Source organism: Sander lucioperca, chromosome 3 (genome assembly GCF_008315115.2).
Source record: "Sander lucioperca isolate FBNREF2018 chromosome 3, SLUC_FBN_1.2, whole genome shotgun sequence".
Taxonomy (NCBI): Eukaryota; Metazoa; Chordata; class Actinopteri; order Perciformes; family Percidae; genus Sander; species Sander lucioperca.
The window spans coordinates 43,354,014-43,372,109 of NC_050175.1; the positions used below are offsets into that span (position 1 = coordinate 43,354,014).

Here is an 18,096-nt window from a genome sequence, read left to right on the forward strand (position 1 = left end):
TAGGATTATGTGTGTGTGTGTGTGTGTGTGTGTGTGTTGTCAGGGAGGTGGCCCAGCAGTGGGCTCTGTTCCCTCCCAGCCGGACAGCCTGAGCCAGTCTGCCACTCATGGGGCACGTTTCAGACGGGGTGGTGCCAACACACACGCACACACACACACACACACACACACGCATGTATGAAGACACACACAATCCTGGCTCCTTCTCACAAAGAGGGTTAACCCTTACAGGGTTGTTAGACTTGTATCCAGGATGAACAGGTGGTCCCACAAAACATGGGCATCCATTTCCTCATGACTTATCCCAGTGTGTGTGTGTTTGTGTGTGTGTGTGTGTGTGTGTGTGTGTGTGTGAGAGGAGGGAGGGTTAGACAGATACATGCGGGGGAAGAGAGAACAAGAGTACACATGACTGTGTAGCTTTAGGAAACCTTTTGTATGTGTGTTGCTTTTGTTTGGTACCAGGGTAGCTGTGTATGGAGCAGCTTGTGGAGGGTCCCGCCGCTGTGTGAAATTGACTTCAGATGGCCGTCATGACGAGAACAATATTACACCCAGCTTCCATTAAGCGAAGGGACGGCTAATATATGCGTGCCGTGTGAACATTTGTTTGTGTGTGTGTTGGTCGACACCTGACCCCAGAGTCCGACCGCACCAAACACAGCTGTCAACACTTCACATCTAGGTCCCCACCTCCCCTTTGTCTCTCTCTTGCTTTTTCCCCTTTAATTTCTTTTTTCTCTTGAATCCCTCCACCCAGCATCCCTCCATTAAAGATAACTTGTATTGAGCCACATCAATTCCCCTTCAATCCGCCTCCCCCTCCTTGTCTCAAGTGATCCCTTCCCAGCAGTGGAAATCGAAGGTAAACCACTTCTAAGGCAAAAAAAAAACTGGTGCGCTCCACTTTGGATGTTTTAAATATCACCCTCTGAAGGATGATGAGACGCAGGGTTGTGATGATGCTTTGGTTAACAAAAACATGCCAAAACCACACAACATTTATCACCTGACCCCGCGGCAATGATGCAAGTTCCACTCAGCATCTGGTCCTAACAACACGTAGCTGAGACCTTCTCTGCCTTTGATAAGTGGAGTCTTTCATGTCGGAGCAAGAAAAACCCCTCTGCTTTACTCCACTTTATTTGCGCTTTTTGTGATGTTTCTGTGGCTCAGCCCCCATAACGAACCCCAGACACGTGTGACATAGACGTTTTTTGGAAAATATGAGTAAGTAAGCAAAGAGCAAGAGAGACAAAGTCAGAGAGCAGAATGGAGCGGAGCAGATAAACACAAACAGAGCAGAGAGAAAGAAGGTTTCTCTCTGAGTCAGCGGCTTTTGGTAAAGTCTGATTAAACGAGGTGGGAAACCGGTTGGGGTAGTAAATAACAGAGGTGTCAAAATGTTGCTTAATGACCTGGATATCTATTGCATGGAATACGTGAGTGCAGATCTATGCATGCAGGAGCTGTGATTTTGTTTTTTCTCTTCGCTTTCATGCTTGCTGTGCACGGGGAGTTCAGATGTTTAGAACAGCTTGCTGTAAGTGGAGAGCAAGTTCGCCTCACAGGCTTTTCCGGACATATTTGGAAACACTTAATTGTTACTGTAGCATTATGGCTATTCTTAATTAGCATACAGTACATAATACGGGAATGATGATAATATCTAAGCTGGAAGAGCATTTATGAGATCAAGACCCACCAGCACTCACTGGTGCAGTCCGAACATACTCTGCTTCTCCATAGCGTCTATTATGATTGCTATTTCATGTAGCTTTTAAAAAGAAAAGTGATATATTTGTAACCTGTTTTTAAGATTTGTGCCCTGAGTTGAAACCAATGAGTTTGCTACAGAAAGAGTTGGGAAATATGGGACAAAAATACATTATGAGAAAAGAATTTCAACATTGCTGTTTTCTTGTTCCAGTTATATGACAATAATATACAATATATAAATATAAAAATAATGTATACATATTAATATGAATTTGTTTGGAGGTTTGGGTCTTTCATTTCAGGGTGTTGTAAATTAGCTCAGGCTTTGTGTACTTTGTGTCCGAGTCATCAAAGTAGAGTCTGAGCCGAGTTTGAGTCGAGTCACCATTACCTGAGTTTGAATCTGAGTTAAGTCTAGAGAATAGCGACTTGAGTCGGACTCAAGGCCGAGTCCAGGTCTCGAGTACTCCATCACTGCTTATTACACTTAAAAGTAGTCCAAAATTTCCTTCAACTTCCGAGTCCTATTTCATGAATGCTTTAGTCTGATTTCATAAATCTTTGAGTCCTAGTCCAAGTCATCGATGTGCGAGTCCATGTCGAGTCACGAGTCCAGAAAATAGCTACTCAAATCGGACTTAAGTCCGAGTCCAGGACCCGAGTACTGGTACATACTTGTCCATATACAAATAAACATTGAGAAAATAAATAAATAGTAGCCTATTGTTAATGGAACATTGGTGACACATATACAATGGCTGTGTGTGTGTGTATATATATATATATATATAGCGAGAGAGAGAGACTCAAATTGGACTTGAGTCCGAGTCCAGGACTCGAGTCTTGGTACATACTTGTCCCTCCACAAATAAAAATTAAAAAAATAAATAAAGTGTAGCCTATTGTCATTGGAATATTGGTGACACAAATACAGTGGCTAGCTATATATATATATATATATATATATATAAAAAGTGAATGAAATGTTAAAAGATCAGGATGAAGACTAGTTGTTGGATGAACAGGAGGAGAATGAGCAGAGAGCTGGAGGTTATTGCCGCTCAGTCAGCAGTGCAGCAGTCGATTCACCTTCCCCTCCTCTTTCCAGGGGGGGAAACCCCCTTCCCGAGGAGGGGATGCTCGGAGCAAAGAGAGGAGGGGAGGGAGGGAAGGGGAGCAGTAGTGGCAGTGGCGGTGAACTCAGCACTTTCCTTATCCTCTCTCTCTCTCTCTCTCTCTCTCTCACAGGGCTCCCTGATCAGTGGCGACCAGAAGCGGAGCTGGAGCTGAGGCTGGCTTAACGGGGCTGAGCACGCTGTCACGCTGTCCAAGGAACTACCCCCATCCACTGTCTGAGGTGACTAAGGACTTTCGGGGAGAGAGGGGAATGGGAGGGTGGGAGTAGGGGAATGGAGACTTAGGGCAATGTAGAGGGAGGGGGAGCGTGTCTATGTTCCCCGGGTCCTATGTTCCCTGGGTCCTATGTTCACCTCTTTGTATGAGACTGGGGAACATAGGACCCTTTTTCAAAAAAAGGGTCCTGAGAGAGTAATAGCTGTGCACTCATTCGGGTTTCCAGGTATTAATTAGTGACAGTAGTCATTACTAGGGGTGTAAATCAGACGTTGTATCACGATATGATATGATTTGATATGTTATATCGATTCTTTGGACAACCATACAATATTTGCTGATATCTTAAAGTCTGTCAGGGTATGACGATCACTGTGATGATGAGGATGATCATGATAATGACACACACACACACACACACACACACACGCACGCACGCATTCATGGGCACACACAAACACACAGCAGTTGGCTGGGACATGCATTGTATATGGATATGCAGAGGACCTGCATGGACATATCAACAGATAATTCCTATTTAATCCCATCAGTTATCCCTTTAAATAGGGTTACTCTGTCTGACTGTCTTTAAGTCCGAGCTGGCTGTCTGTCTTTGGTCATTCTTCTCTCCAGTGTCCAGACCAGGAGCTGTGTAGCGAGCAAGGCCTAGGTTATGTAATATACAGTAGGTATGCGTATGTGTGACTAAACCCTTATTGGAGGGCTTCAGATGCAACGTAGGGAATTGTAAAAAAGTGCAAATGAAGTCTAGTAAAGTGTGAGGAGAAGTGCCGAGCCTTTGTCTGACTGACAGACTGGAGTGGAAACCCTGCAGGCCCGTGTAACCCGGGCCTGATGCTCTGGCATGCGCAGAGGACGCAAGGTTAGTTCACCTTGCATCTATTTCTTGTCCAGCTGTGGAAAATGCCTTTGCCGTCATATCAGGAATATCTAGCCAAGGTGTGGATGAACATGTAGCATTCATCTGTTAATAGCAGGGCCTAATACGTGTATAGCCGTGGTCGTGATTTATTTCAGTTGATATTAAAGTGGGGATTGACTGCGGTTGTTGGTTTGGCATCTTAATGCAGTAGCATGACAGAGTAAGTGAACTCTTCTCCCCTCGCAGCACCTTCTCTCATCCTTTCCTTTGCCAAATTTGGACACTGACACTAAATGGATCTGCCATAATTCACATGTGAGTGGGAGGATATATATATATATACACATGTGTGTGTGTGTGTGTGTGTGTGCAGCAGTGTGTGGTTGTAAAGTGTGGCATTATGGCAAAAAAAAAAGCCTGAATAATTTAGCACTCACATTATTTTCTAATGCCATTCTTTAGAATCTGACTGTGTCACTCTAACAAATGCATGTGTCGGAAAGTTCAGGGGATTTTGTAGGGCGCCTGTGAACAGTGAGTGATGGCAACCAGCCGACTCTCAGCTCCCTCTTGTCTACCAACAGCTCCATGTGAGCCCCGTGCACCGTATTCCTTTCTCAGAACTAACGGCGTGGCGAATCGAAACAAAAAAGGCCACATATTTTATTTATGTGTCAAAAGTGCGGTGAAAGGAGGGCAGGAAGGAGTGAGCGGGGCGTATCACTCTATCCGTCGGTTGATATCTTTCCATCCATGCGGATCAATTCTCCCAGACAGAGGGAGATGAGAAAGGAGCGAGCACGAGAAAGGAGGGAGGGAGGGAAGGAAGGAGAGCTGAAATGGTGGTCGTATTGATTTGTCAAAGAAATACAGTGTTGAGTGTTTTGCTTAAACGTCCACATAAACCTGAGCTGTCAGAGGTGGGCGGGCACATTCTGACATTTGGCCACACCGACATAGATTGTGAATTTTCTGCTCGGTTTAGCCTTACACAGTCTTACCTGTCAACTTCATGTGGAAACAGGCAGAGGGGCCGCTGCTTGCTAAAAACTGTGCTTTGATGCATTCTGTGCATCCATAGTTTTTAAATCTTCTACGTCATACTCCCTTAATTAGCCACACTGGCCAATCACTTTCAACTTTTGACACTTCTGTGACAAAAAAAAATAAATCACTTTCGTTTTCTGGCTTTTTCTAGAACTTTCAACTGCGTCTCTCAATATTCCTGAGCAAATAGAGCTCAGACGTGACGAAAATACGGCTGATGTTGACCCTTGTGTTGTCTTCCCGTCTACCAACTTGTTGTCCTCCCGGGTGAACCCTTTTTTAGACGCTTTTTTCAAGCTTTCTGTTCAGCTTTTGCACTTTTTTTCTCTTGGTCAATAAACCTCATTTCTATGAAATGATACCTCATTTTTGATTAAAAAAAAAAGAAGGTGAAATTATGAATTATTTCCACAAATTGTTAAGATTGAGTCAAAGTTTAGTCAGGATACTGTTAAGAAACCATTTCATTGTTTTTTCAAATGCTATAAAATGTAATGAAACACTCAAAATTCTATGAAAGTAGAGATCTGATCCTTAATTGTACTTGGAAGGAGAGTTGTATGTAACCATCCGTGTTATTTTAGGGCAATTTGCATTAATGAAACCTACATTTCTGATGTAGAAGCTTTGAAAAACGGGTCAAATTTGATCTGAGGAAAACAGGAGGGTTTAACAAGTTCTCTGGTAGGCCAAATTCAAAGAAACGTGTTGCATTCCTATAACACCTGCCCAGACAACAGATTCTCACTCCCATCACAGTAAAATACAAATGCTTGGTCAGGTGCCTTTGGCGTTGTTATTGACACTAAAACTCTCCTTTAGCGTCATATCTAAACGCGCTTTATCTAAACGTGCTTGGTCGGGACTATTGGCGTCACTTTTGATGCAGTTAGGTTAAGGAAAAGGTTACATTTCCATGACACGCGGGAAGAACGGGACGGTTGGGTTTAAGAAAAGAAGAACGGACAGTTGGGTTTAGGAAAAGAAGAACGGGATGGTTGGGTTTAGGAAAACAATAACGGGATGGTTGGGTTTAGGAAAACAATAACGGGATGGTTGGGTTTAGGAAAACAATAACGGGATGGTTGGGTTTAGGAAAAGAAGAACGGACGGTTGGGTTTAGGAAAACGATAACGGGATGGTTGGGTTTAGGAAAACAATAACGGACGGTTGGGTTTAGGAAAAGAAGAACGGACCGTTGGGTCTAGGAAAGGTGACACGCGGGACATGATCCCCGGTCTCCTGGGTGAAAGTCCTGTGTTGTTGTTGCAACCAACCTCCCTATGCAGATTTTCGCCCTTTCATACTACTCGCTACCGTAGTCGCTGTTAGTGCTATATCATCTTCAAACCCTGTGTAGCTGCTGCTCTCCCCGGTTCGTTCTACAAACACGCTGAAGGGCGCTTTTTGCATCGCTTCAGACGCTGACAGACACTGTCCAAACGTCCTTATTTTACGAATTCGGGTGAGAACGGGTTGGCCCAGATACTTTTTAAGCTTCACTTTTCCTTATTGACAATCACAAGTTACCACCAATATAACTCCCATATTTCTACAATATTCAGGGCCATAATAACCTTAACCCCCCCCCCCTCAAATCTGTTCTTTGAACCTGGTCATACATCTGCAGCTGCTTAGGCTAATCACATTCCTAAATTGTGAATAACTACAGCAACCTTGGTAAGCGTGGAAAGAAAAACACCACGACGACATTGTGTTAAGATATAACCTCAATTAAGACCACCCACGCAAATGTAGCTGACTGTGGTAAAAACTCCCACATCTAGAAAAGACTAAGACAGCAACTTGGTGCCTAATTGGTCCAAGGAATCTACCGGTGATCCTATTGTGTTGATCCACTCTCAAAAAAATGTGATTCCCATATTTGACCATGGAGGAATAGAGAAAAGCCCTCTTCCACTCTGTGACTACATACCTGGCATGAGGACAAGATTGGAGGGGGGGGGGGGGGGGGGGGTGCAATGAAATTAAAGAGCAGTTAAAGAAAACTGGAGAAAAGAAGAGCAGAGAGTGTGCACAGGGCCATAAAAGGGATAGTTTAACCATTGATCGAGAGCAGTGGTGGAAATGGCAGCTGTAAATCAATTTTATCTTAGAGCAGCTAAAGAGTGTTTTCTAATGAGGTTAATGCCACATAATGGCTAGATTCTTCTGCTTTAAAGATGCCCTCAAGGTGGTGGCGAGAGATAGATGTCGCCACGGAAAGCTTAACACCTCAACACCGAGCAGACAGATGCCTTCTTCTTTCATGAGAGATTGTGTCTTAAATGATGTTAAACCTTGATTCCTTAGAAGGTTTCAGCGGGTCATTATACAGTATCATACACTCTGTAGACCTTTGTCTAGACTGCTTGTTTTATCGATGGACGGATAAACGTGTGGCTGAGATTGGGCATTTAGTAAATTATTCAGTCCGTGGTGTCCACTTCCAATATGACGAGTTTCTCCCTGACCACAACTACAGCATATAAATCATTATTTCTACAATAATAAAAATAATTAAAAAAAACTCTATCAATCAAATTCAAACAACTACGGACCCTTTTTTTTTTAATACCACTTGTCATGGCAGTGCTTGGCAGCAGGCAGGCTAGCATGTCAAACTGGAACGGGCCGGGTACTGCCCCTGAAAAGGCAAACTGACCCAGCACTAATAGATTATGAATCAAGCTGACCTCTGGCAAATAGTAGTAGGGAAATGAGGCCTGAGTAAGACAGCAATTGCAACAAAACACAACACCCCTCTCTATACACACACACAAACACACACACACACACACACACACACACACACACACACACACACACATTGTGCATTATTATTTTGCCAGGAGACAACCTGGTTAGATACCCAAAACCACCTTATACTAAAACTGGACTTAAAATGGACTATTTTCATAGTGAACATTATCAAGTATTTAGTTTATTACCCCCCTTTTCCCCCCTGCAGGTGTAATCTCATTAGAATAAAAACAGACTTTGAAACGGCCTTTAAAACCATGCAACATTTGATCAAAATGTCACATTAGAATGAATTTATTTTTAAAGGGTTTTAAAAGGTGGTAGCCTAAAAAATTGTTTAATGGCAGGGATTCAAAAAGACTAGTTAGAAGAAAAGTAATTTCTAAAATAACCCAGACTTGACTCAAGGGTGAAGTACTATTTTGTGCATTCAAAGACAATGTCTCTTGTGTGTCTTCACCAGACACAAACATACAGGGCTTCAGTGAGTGCACACCATACAGCCTGTTGACAGTTGACAGTTGTGGAATTAAATGGGTGGGTGAGTTTTTCGAAAGGCCACGCTAGTTGGTTCCAAAACCGGAGCTTGTCCAAAGGTAATTACAGTGTACTAAATATAATACAAGTGAGCTACTATAGATTGGTCAGCCAGCATCTTTATTTTTTAACACTTTTGTCTCCTGAATGTGTCCTCTGCAGCACTTGCTGAGTTGAGGTAGGGAGAAGTATAGGCAAAGGAAGGAAGCTCGGAGAGTCAACAATTGAAGTGGCTCAACCACAACCGACTGATACGTGCAGGGATTCCCAAAGCATCCAGTATCAAGACTAATCACAGGCTAGCGAGCTAGCATGTCAGCAGACGCGGACGTGTTGAAATATTACATTACACAAATTGCATTAGATAGTAATGGAAGCATACGGAATCCTCTTTGTCTTCAGTGAGAGTGATCCGAGGAGTCTGTAGGCTGTAAACTAGACTCCACCATAAGGTTGTTGACGGAAAGCAGCGCACAATCAGAAATGGGATGAGGAGACACTGTGGGTGAATTGCATTATGGGAGAGGCTTGGAGGACTCAGGTGATGTCAAATGGGCTTTTCCAATATCAAGGAACGGTACCACTTTACAATAAGGCTACCTTATAAAGGATTTATGTTGTCCATGGGTGAATTTTGGCCTGTTTTCAAAGTTTCTATATCAGAAATATGGCTTTCTTTTCAAACAAATTTCCCAAAAATAACATGGATGGTTCCATACGCTAATTGATGATCACTACTTCTATGGTCTACCCAGGTGAAAATCTGTGATCAACTATAAACATATGTTTCTCCGACCGTAACTATTAGTCAAGATAATTCCTAATTTCTGTTTATTTTACTCAAAAATTAGGCATAATATCATCTAAATGAGGTTTATTCACCATCGATTCCATAAAGAAGTGTAAAACTACTGGTAATAAGTTATGAAGTTGGCTACAAATATGTAACACAGAATTGGGCGATCGTTTATAGGCTACTTTATCCTTTATAAACAGGCAAACCAAACCGAAGGGAAAAAAACAAGTGCATGGTCGACGGGACAATACAAGGGTTAAGAATGGTTTGTAATTAGTTTATTAATTGGGTTGTGAACCCTTTATAAATCATTAATAAGATGTTATAACTCATTCGCTTAAAAAGGGCGGCCACCTGTATCTGTCCTGCTAAGCTTCAGATTGGTTACTTACCTTACTCGGTCTTCTCCATCAGCCAGCATCCTTGATATTCAACCCAGTCTCACGGCAGTTCGTGAAATGGTCACGTTATTTAATCTATGGATTTGTGTACAAGGACACGCTTTTCTCGTGTTGGTGAGGACGATTTTTAAAGTAATGTATGTAAATGGGAAGCATGTTTCGTGATCACAGCACGACTATGGTAGCGAGTGGTATGAAATGCCGAAAATTTGCGGAGGGAGGTTGGTTGGGGTGGTGGATGGGTCAAACAACACAGGACTTTCACCCCGGAGACCGGGGATCGTGTCCCAAAGTGTGGCGTGTGCTTTCACCGTTCTCGTGTCCCGGCGTGTCCTTTCCCCGTTCTTCTTTTCCTAAACCCAACCGTCCCGTTGTTGTGGCGCGTCCCCCAGACACCGCGGCTCGTGTCCCGGCGTGTGGCGTGTCGTTTCCCCGTTCTTCTTTTCTGAAACCCCGAAACCCAACCTCCTTATAGATGCATCCCATTACGTGCTGACCAGCACGAATACATTACGTTGTCAGCAACACGAAATAAACAAGATAATCGTGTCTGTGTACACAAATCAATAGATTAAAAATAACGTGACCATTTCACGAACTGCCGTGTGATATTGGTTCACTGACGCATTCATCTTGATGTTTTCTGGCATCTCGTATTCTATGACCATTTACTTTTAAATTAAGTTATAACTGCAAAAAGGTCAAGTGTAAAACCATTTGCCATTTACTAATGAGTTACTAACTTACTTATTTTGTAACTGGCATGAGGGCACCTTATTGTAAAGCGTGAAACACATCACCATTTATTCATGATTTACTAACATCTCCAACTGCCAAAAGGTAGCCTAATTAATGAACTAAGACTAACTATAATCCATTCTTAAAAATGGTAGCCTTATTGTAAAGCGGTACCCAAGGAATTCCAAATCATGTCCATCATATCGGTGGGGGATGTAGCACTGATTCACGCTATTTAACATTTGAATTAGTCCAACACACCATATATCGATCCAACCATATTGTACACATTCACTACAACAGTAGAAAGGCAGGCCATTGAAACAGACAGATGATATGCTGACACGTATGTAAAATAATGCTATCGTATAACACAGTGTCTGCAAACCACTCTGATGTGTGTGTGTGTGTGTGTTTGGAAAATAATTGAGTACAACCAGCAAGCGGCATGAAACTTAAGGAAAGTTCATCTCCACAGACCTCTAGCATTGATCACTGGGGCCCTAAAGCTATTATCATGATCTAATTAGGTTTAACATAAGTCTGTGTCACGGCCCGGTGCAAGGCTGCCTTGTCCCCAATTCCACACTTTCACAGCATCCCTATTTAAAAATAGCACACATGTGCCACACATACATGCAGTGAATACTAATACTTTTTTTCCCCCCCAGTTACACTGAGATCCACTTTAATGTCAGACTGAGGTCTAAGCAGGGTGAAATGATGTAATTCAAGAGGCAGTGAACAAACATAGGGTAATCTCCCCATCTCCAATTATTTAAAAACACACCACTTTAGTACGGTATTGTTGGGAGGAATGGAATAGCCCTCAGATTGTTCCTCATCTGTTTTCGGTTTTGTCTCATAATTCTCACAAAGATGCAACTTAAATACTAACCCCATTTGTCTTTATTTCTCCATCCATCCATCTTCGTCCGCTTATCCGGTATCGGGTCGCGGGGGTAGCAGCTCCAGCAGGGGACTTTCTACTCTGTGTAATACATGTATAATGTCTGAATCAGCAATGAAGAGTAGCCAGGTTTTTTGATTTTTTTTTTTTTTAAATATGTGATCTGTTTTCCGTGTTGTGAAAATAACTTGCATGTCTCACAGTTCTGGTGTAACTTGAACACTAAACTGACTCTGTAGCTTTTAGCCAATTCTCTCCCACTCTCCTCTCTCTGTATTCCTATGAGCTATGAGCTATGAGTCGGAGATGATCTGAATAGCCCTGGCTTAAAAAAGTGAAGAAGGTGAAAACATGTAGCCAGTGACCTCATAAGAAGACCTTTGCGTGGTGGCCATTAATACAGCTGTCAAAAAAAAAAAAATCCATAATAGAATACTATATTTAATTTGTTTTATGTACCTTATATCTGGGCTGAGGTGCTTTAATACAGCTGTGAATTACCCACTCTGACACCTTATTCATTTCCAACATGATTAGCGGCAGTGGTGTGCATGGCTGGCGCAGTGGGTGGCTGTGGCCCAGTGCACACACTCATGGGCTCATTATGCCATCGCGCAGGTGTAATGGAATGACCCCCCCACCACACACACACACACACACACACACACACACACACACACACAGATAGACACATACAAGGCCTTGCATGAACAAACTCAAGAACATGAAAGCTTGCACACAGACTGAATACAGTGGCCTCTTCACAAAGCAACTTTTTTTCAATGTTGTACAATGTAGGCATCCACTACAGTCTTATTATTTCAGGGCCAGGCTGAGGGACCATGCTTCAATCCCCATATAAGGGAAGACAAGTCTGAAAAAAAAAGAAGAGAAAAGAAAAAAAAAAAATAGAAACGTGTTAAGAGGACTCCCCTCCCTCTCCACTACTCCTGTGTCCTCTGTTATTATGAATAGTGGCGGTAAGAGAGAAAAGCATATACTCCATTGGAATCTGTTCATGGTTCCTGAAGGACCACTCTCGCCAGACGAGGGCCCTTTTTCTCCCTCCCCCTCCCTCTTTTGATTGATATGTGAAATCCGTCTCTCCGCGCGGCTCTAAAGGCAGTCCCTGTGTGTGTGTCTGAAAGGTGCTCATTGTTGAGTAGAGACCACTTTGTCGAGAAACAATCCTGTTCCCAAGGAAGCTGAGAATGTCTTAAAAAAGATACAGGCCCTTATTGTGTACATTGGGGAAACTTTAATTTTGCGTGTGAGGTCATTTTAATCCTGATGAATTTTTATAGTAGCCGTTGTGGTTCAATGGCTGGTCGCCCTAATGCTCTAAAAGAGCGAGCAAAATAAAGGAAGAATGAAAAAAAAGCCACCCACAGGCACGGCGAACAATCCTAAACTTAGTGTTTCACCGAGAGCGAGGAGGAAGGGTAGAGGCCTTTGTCGATCGACACATTGGGATGTATTTAAGTTCTACAAAGGGGATTCCCTGAATAGGGGCTTGATTTCTGCTACACGGTTTTAAAAATGCCTGGTCTAAGGATAGATTTGCCACAGGATAACATTTTTTGTAGGGTAATCTCTTAGGCCACAGAAGAGTATGCGACTGAACCACCCACGACATTGTCTCTGAACTGATGCCAGAGAGGAAAGGCAACAAGCTTCTACACAGACGTGGATCTATGACACCACTAATGGTATGATTGAGCACTCTTAATTGGGCATTTTGGATTTCTCCAAACCCCACGTTTTATCCCATTTGATCCAGGCAAACGTTCACAATGAAAGTTATTTCATGTCTTATTCTTTATGATAGTAAATTGGTAACCTCTCCGACTTCTTCTGTTGTGCAAACCGATGGTGCTATTTGCGCAGCAGTTTGTCTTTTCGTCTGAGCTGCGCGGCTGTTTTGTTGTCGGTTCGCCCTCTGGCCTCATGTATCTTTAGCCTGGATGCAAGCCTGTTAGGCAGACGAGTCGAAATGTAAACACGTAGAGGCTGAAAACGGGATACTAAACTGGATAAAGGTCCTGGGTCTGTCTACATTTTTAGGGAATGAAAGCACTAGATAAACACATAACTTCTTTTATTTGGTTTTTTCTTTTCTTCAAAATGGTGCACCATCGCAGGAGGCTTGCTCATCACCATTGTCGCTAAATGGAAACTAGATCTTGTTTGACAAACGGCAGGGTGAGACCAAACAGCACGATTCATAATGGTTATTTATGTCCCATGTTGCTGAGACTCAGCGGGGGGGGGGGGGCATGGTCTTTACTAAGTACGTTTTTTCTCTCTGCTTAGTTTTTTCTGATAAATATATGTTATATGGATTACCGAAAATAAACATCATCTCGATCTTCTGATCTTTCTGATCATCCCTAAAACAACGAGCGCGCGTCATTCTCGAGCAAAGCAATGAGGCGCATTCAAACAACATTTCACTGGTACGTCGTGTTGGAGGCCAGACTGATCTCACGAAGTGGCGTGTGGATGACGCGCCAATTGGTATGCCGTTATTGGCGTGTTATGAAGACGCACACTCGCTTTTCAGCGTGTTTATCAACGCCGTTTGTCCTCCATTGACTTACATTACCTTGCGTTTGCGTGTGAATTGATGCCGTAGCGAGTAGTATGAAAGGACGTTGGTCGGGATGGTGGATGGGTAAAACACAGGACTTTCACCCAGGGGAGTGGGGATCGCGTCTCGCGTGTTGTTTCCTTCATTTTCCGCTACCACGTTTACTGTCATCTGCTGTATACAGCGTAGATATACATGCAGATAGCTCAAAATGCGTACAGGTAACACCCCACTTGGCTTTAGGAAAGTGTATGTTTACGCAAAGTCATGATGCCACATTGCGGAGGCAGACTGTACGTAGTTTAGGTTACCTCTAGTTCCTCTGAATACCTCCACATTCCAGCAGCTAGCTAACATACACCTTCACGTACCACCACTGACACTTGTTCCCTCTCTTTCCTCTAACTGTCCTTTATTTCTTTCTCTGCCTCTCCCTCCTCCCTCTTTTCCCTCTCTTCTGAGATGCAGAGATCCAAGTGCGCAATGGTGCATTACTAAGGACACCTGCTCTGTTGATGTGGCCAGGCAGATTGAGTGTGTGAGTGTGTGTGTGTGTGTGTATATGTGTTTGTGTGCGTGTGTGTGCATGGGTGCATTTCTTCATTCATCAATTTTTAGGCTGAGACTGGGATCCAAACCTATCAAAATTGTTCCGAAGTGAATCTGTCCATTTCTGGATCAAATTATGCATAATGGGCTTTTAAATTCTGTGCCCTGCAAGTAGCTGAAACAGAGCCCTTCTCAAGGTTTGGCACCAAAAATAGTCAAGCCATGCAGTCATAATGTTAAACGGTGAGGTAGATAATCATGATCAAAACTGATAAAAAATGACACATATGAAAATTAGAAAAGATGGCATTTATGTATCATGTTTCTGTAAAAGATCATATCCTCATACACCATTCATTTAGATTACCTTTAAAAGTATTTAAGGGATGCATATGGAAGAGTAGGTAGACACTATTATGTCCGTGAAAACAGAGTTTTGGTGGCTACATCCCTGAGACAGAAGCTTCGACCTCTTGCGTCCCAGTAAAAAAGGAAAGACATGGCTCTCTCCACTTGTCATTTAATTAATTTCTCAGTAAAAGAGAGGAAGTCCTCTTTTTAGAGGGTCACAGTGACAAAAGAGCAAGAGCTCAAAGCCTAGGAGGGCACAATATGTCCTGTTACAGTATACTGTACTTTCTCTTATTGCTCTGCAAGGAGAAAGAGAGTGGAAGCGAAGGAGGCAAAAGGGGAGCAGAAAGGACCATTTTCATTACCGACATTTGAATGAGTTGTGTTCACATCTCCTCCTTAAACCCCCAAACCTGTGCCCTGTACTCCCACCGCAACCCATAACCTACATACAAAAAAAAATATTCCTATTCACTTAGTATGTAGGTCACATTACAGTGCTGTCTAGCTATTGGATATGGGCTTAGATAACTGTTTGTTGAGTATTAAATGCTTTCGCTGCCTCAGCAGCCTCTGCCACTGGTATTTCTCACACAACTGTGCAACTGAAAGGAGGCAGCGCCGCAGCAAAAATCATGTCACACACATACGCATGCACACACACGCTTTCAACCCCTGATGCTTTTTGTGTATACTTAAAAAAAAAAAAAAAAAAAATCTTGTTTGCATAAAACATTCACTTTTCTCACATGAAAGTGCCTTATGCCAAGTTGAAAACAGTTTCTGAAAGCGAGTTAAAGCAGTATCTGTAAATGAGGACTGTGCTGCGGTGAATAGGAGGCAAACCCATTGACCTGAGGTGCTAGCTCAAGCAGATGAATCTTTGCTTTTCTTTCCTCTTATCCATGTTTGCTTTGGGTGACCTTGCTCACCAGCACTGATGCAGTGTGTTCACATATCACCGGGCTAATGGCTTATAGGCCCCAGCGTGGCCAGTACTTTCCACTGAAAACACCCCTCCGTATTCCACCCTTCCCTTCTCAATTGTACACTCGCCGCTCACTGCAACCACTGCAACCTCCGATTTGAAAATGGCCAGCGGAGGTGCAGGGCAGAGGGGGGAAATTGCACCTGCTTTTATAGCAGCAGGATCCAGACGAGGAGTGTGTGCTCACTTAAAACAGAAAAGGGCAGGAGACAAGAGGGGCACCTCGCTGCTGAACAGTTTTGCCCTCTGTTGTCTTTGCATGAAATGAAAGATGCAAGAAGTGTGTGTGTGTGTGTGTGTGTGTGTGCGTGTGTCAGTTTGTGTGTGTGTGTGTGTGTGTGTGTGTTTGTGAGTTATCCTCCCCTCCCTCTGTCCTTTGTATGAAATGAGCCCAGATGGTGATTGATTTTTCAAGTGCTGACACCCCTGCTTGAGAAGCACCCCTCCTTTTTACACACACACACACACACACACACACACACACACACACACACACACATACCCTTCTTTGTGCCGAGCAAGTGAGGCACACTAACATCTCGGTGCCATCATATTCTTAGTGACTGCCAGCAACCACCATTGATCGACAAAAGTATGCATGCAAACAAACAGACACACACACACACACACACACACACACACACACACACAGTCATCGGAGCAGAGAGCAAATAAAACAAAATAAGAAGAAATCATAAAGACAATCAGCTCTTTGACTCAAATACTGCTGAAACTATGAGTTGATTAATATAAGTCGAAAGTCTTGATAATCCCAAAAATATTTTGATTATTTATCAAGAAAAAAAAATCCCTCTTTCCAGATTCGGAAATGTGAAAATTTAAAACATTAAATACTGATGGCTAGAGAAAACATGCAATTTGAAAGTGTCACCCTAGGAACTCTGGGAAACTGTGATGAGCAGAGACACACTTTGTTGTTTTTTTATCTTGGGTATTAGGAATAGCCTTTTTTTTCATACAGATCAAATGTCCAAATGCTGAATAAACGTCAGCTTCTACTAAAAAAAATACACAGTGTGCGAAAAAAAAAACGTCATACATAGAATGACCTTGTGGAAGAGGAGGAAAAAAAGACAAACAGAAAAAAAGATCGAGATTGAAGTATGATTTTAGGGAATATTCAAATGCTGAGAGACAGACGGAGAGACAGAGCGATGGTAGGCAGGGACCCCCCTGTCCCTGCCTACCATCGCTCGTAAAGTGACAGAGAGCTGTACGCAACAGCAGCCCCATTGAGTTAAAGTGGCTGTGTGGCTAAATGATGTCATTGGCTAACTAGGCGTTCTCAGGCCATTGCCTCTGTTTGCGTGACTAAATACATACAATTAAGGCCTAGGCACTTCTCAATCTCTGTGAACTCATTGTTATCCCCGGGTTCAAGTGCACTGATAATGGGGGCCAGAGGAAAACAGGCGTAGCAGCGAGAGGACAGAGAGCTGGTGGGTAAAATAGACATCTCATTATTAGTGGCATTCTCTTTCACCCCAACAGCGCTACTAAAGCCTTGCTCACTCATCTGTCCCTTTTTCTGCCTGCTTTCTTTTTTTTCCCGGTGGCTCTTTCTCTTCGCCTCACTTTTCCCCCCCCCCCCCCAACACCTTTTACTATCATTTGCAAAAAAAAAAAAAAATGTCCCTTCCTTCTTCCCATCCCGTTCTGTTTCTGTGTCTCTCACCATTCAGCTCCTTTGTCATGTGAGGATGCTTTGTATCGGCGGTGTTTGCTCCCATACAGTGGCAGGGGGGCTGAGTATGACACGCACTTTTCACCAGTGTAACCAGTCGCACATTGTGAATAGACCTTCTGTTTCTATTGGCTGTAATCTACGGAAGAGGATTAGGGCCACATGTGAACAGTGTGTTTGAGGTCGGAGTTTGAATGTCAGAATTGTTAGATTGAAGTCATGCAGTCAAAGTGAAGAGGCAACTTTTTTGGACAATTTTGATGACTAAAACACACCTAAAAAACCCGCAAAATCATCCATGAAGGAAACAACTAACCCTCAGTGTGGCTCATCTAGAGCGGTGGAGGTTACATGTATGGTCCTCCTCCCATGACACTCTCACACACACACACACACACACACACACACACACACACACACACACCCTGATGGCCTCGACACTTGACAGTGATGCCCTCAAGTCTAGGAGAAATCTCTGTAACTGGAGAACTATTGCTTCTGTCTGTCTTGAGTAACTGGATAACCACGCCGTCCTCCCTGCCCATAGGCACACACACACACACACACACACACACACACACACACACACACTCACAGCACAAACAACGTAGATATTCTTTCAACCAGACACACACAGACCGATTTACAGATATACACTATCAGCCAGAGAGGTGCTCACACACAGAAACAGCCAGAATGCACGGCCGTGCATGACAAGAGGTGCATGTGTTTGAGGCGCGGCGGGGGTGGTGGGGAGGGCGGGGCG

The 18,096-nt window shown here is 43.3% G+C and overlaps 1 protein-coding gene across 5 annotated transcripts in view; it reads left to right on the forward strand.

Annotated features, from left to right (window-relative positions):
* znf536 (zinc finger protein 536) overlaps positions 1-18,096 on the forward strand; it is a 281,952-nt gene that overhangs the window by 56,842 nt on the left and 207,014 nt on the right. For 2 of the 5 annotated variants that reach the window (XM_031290669.2, XM_035999791.1), the window contains exon 3: positions 2,968-3,076. Coding sequence is in view for 3 of the 5 variants with exons in the window: in XM_035999788.1 (XP_035855681.1) it covers positions 3,928-3,955 (28 nt within the window). In the remaining 2 variants the exon portion in view is untranslated. Of the gene's footprint in view, positions 1-2,967; positions 3,077-3,641; positions 3,956-18,096 lie in introns of those variants that run through there. The other 3 variants (XM_035999788.1, XM_035999789.1, XM_035999790.1) reach the window with 3 other exon arrangements.